The sequence below is a fragment of the Mus caroli genome, unplaced genomic scaffold, assembly GCF_978045245.1.
Source record: "Mus caroli unplaced genomic scaffold, Mus_caroli_1 scaffold_9, whole genome shotgun sequence".
NCBI lineage: Eukaryota > Metazoa > Chordata > Mammalia > Rodentia > Muridae > Mus > Mus caroli.
In genome coordinates this window covers 21,360,272-21,362,309 of record NW_028227264.1, presented here as the reverse complement: position 1 = coordinate 21,362,309, position 2,038 = coordinate 21,360,272, and the positions used below count along the sequence as shown (strand labels likewise).

The following is a 2,038-nucleotide window of genomic DNA, read 5'->3' as shown; positions in this document are numbered from 1 at the left end:
CTACTCAGGAAACAAGTTGGTGGTTGAGGAATTCTCTTTCAAGACTTTGCCAGTGACAATGAGTTTGATGGCTTTTCGAAACCAAGGATAAAAGAAAGCATAAATCAAAGGGTTCATGGCTGAGTTATAGTAAGCGATCCAAACTAGGATTTCATACACATACGTGGGCGTGATGAACCCTAGGAAGGCATCAATGAAGGAGTCAATGAAATATGGCAGCCATGAAAGGAGGAAGGCAGCCACTGCGATGCCCAGGGTTTTGGCTGCTTTCCTCTCCCTCTTGGCCACCCTGTCCTTGTAGCTGTCTGATGCCCTGGCAGTCTGCTTGTTCATCTTCTCAATGTTCTGAGCCTGCTGTTTAGCAATGAGGAAAATCTTAGAATAGACAGTTATCATCACAAGGGTGGGGATAAGAAATAATAGGAAGTTGATGAAGACCCAGCTTTGATTCACTGCAAGTTGACAGCCACCCACACAGGTGAGGGAACTCACTAGATCCTCCAGCCCAGCTTCACTTGCTCCTGTGTAAATGAGGGAAAACCCATAGCTGATGGAGAGGAGCCAGGATAAGGTGATGCACTTGTGAGAAACAGATGCAGTGAACCTGGTGGGGTAGATCAGGGGGTCACTGACTGCAATATATCTATCAACAGAGATGAAGCACAAGTGGAAAATAGAAGAACTACAGAAAGATACATCAAAACAAGTGTGTAATTTACAGTAACTCTCCCCAAAGTACCAGCAGCCCTCCACAGATCTCACGGTGCTGAAGGGCATCACAGTCAGACCCACCAAGAAGTCAGCACAGGCCAGGGATGCCACCAGGAAGTTGGCAGGAGAGTGCAGCTGCCTGAAATGAAGAATTGATGTCATCACCAGGAGGTTTCCACACACAGCCAGTGCAGCCCCAAAGCCAAAGACTGAATAGAGGATGAGGCGAGGGCCTGGAGAGTATGGACTCCTGACACAGGATCTGTTCAGGTTCTCATAGCACAGCTCTGCAGATGTGGCAGAGAACAGATCTCTGCTCAAGATGCTGTCTTGGTCCCAGGGAAAACTGTCATCACCTGTAGCCATGTATGCTACTCCAAAGATCCTCAGAAAAAATACAGGATGTAATTCCTATTTTGATTTGAAATTTTGAAATTTTGATTTCCTGAAAGAGTTTTTCCCTATTCCACAGTAAACCTTCCTAATTCCATGAAGGCTCTTTAAGTCTGTTTTAATTTTTTTCTCTGCTTCATCTATGTTTTCACTCTTCAAAAGCAACGGTGTTTTCTGCGATGTACATTTAAATCTCACCGGTCATTATCATACTCAGTCGTATTTAACTAACCTACCTTAATGCCATAAGCACTCTTAAGCCTGAGGAAAGCCCCTTAATGAAGCCAAATACAATATATCCCTAGCTCTTAATCCCCATGGTATCAGGTTAGGTTAGAGCTTGTCAGTAAGCATGTTGTTTACACCACAGCAAAATTGTCCCCTGCCAATTTGCTAGTGCCGTTGACCTTTTGGTATAATGTAATTGCATGTATTACCTGCCCTACTGGAACTTTACCTAGAATCTGAAATTTTTTCATTTCTTAGAAATGGCCCTTACCCTTTGTGAGAAATGTTATCTATGACATTCCTATTCAAAGGGATAAAGATTCCCACATAAAAGTTTTCTTGTCAGCAACACTGATCTGTGTTAAAGAAACAAGATCTGGCATCATGAAAACACCCTCCTTTCTCCAATGTAAGCTTTAATATTTTTGCTTTGCAAAACTGAGGGCATGGACATCCAGAATTTGTTCATAGAATGAAGCAAGGGTACATTAAGACAAATTGGTGTTTCTTCTTCATCAGCTTTGTTTGATTTAAGGGAATCTCATGGGTGATGTGCAATTTCTATACATCACCATTTCAAACATTTATTCAGCCACGCCTTCGATCCCAGCACTTTGGAGGCAGAGGCTGCCAGAATTCTGAGTTTGAGGCCAGCCTGGTCTACAAAGTGAGGTCCAGGACAGCCAAGGCTACACAGAGAAACACT

The 2,038-nt window shown here is 43.3% G+C and overlaps 1 protein-coding gene across 1 annotated transcript; it reads right to left on the bottom strand.

Moving 5' to 3' along the window:
- LOC110303691 (trace amine-associated receptor 7e) lies at nt 1-1,077 on the bottom strand. The gene has a single exon (XM_021174874.2). It carries the CDS (start codon nt 1,075-1,077, stop codon nt 1-3), a length of 1,077 nt encoding a protein of 358 aa, XP_021030533.1.
- Nucleotides 1,078-2,038: the final 961 nt, after the last annotated feature.

Excerpts from the sequence above, each read along its gene's own strand:
- LOC110303691 (XM_021174874.2), bottom strand. The coding sequence starts at position 1,077 with ATGGCTACAGGTGATGACAGTTTTCCCTGGGACCAAGACAGCATCTTG.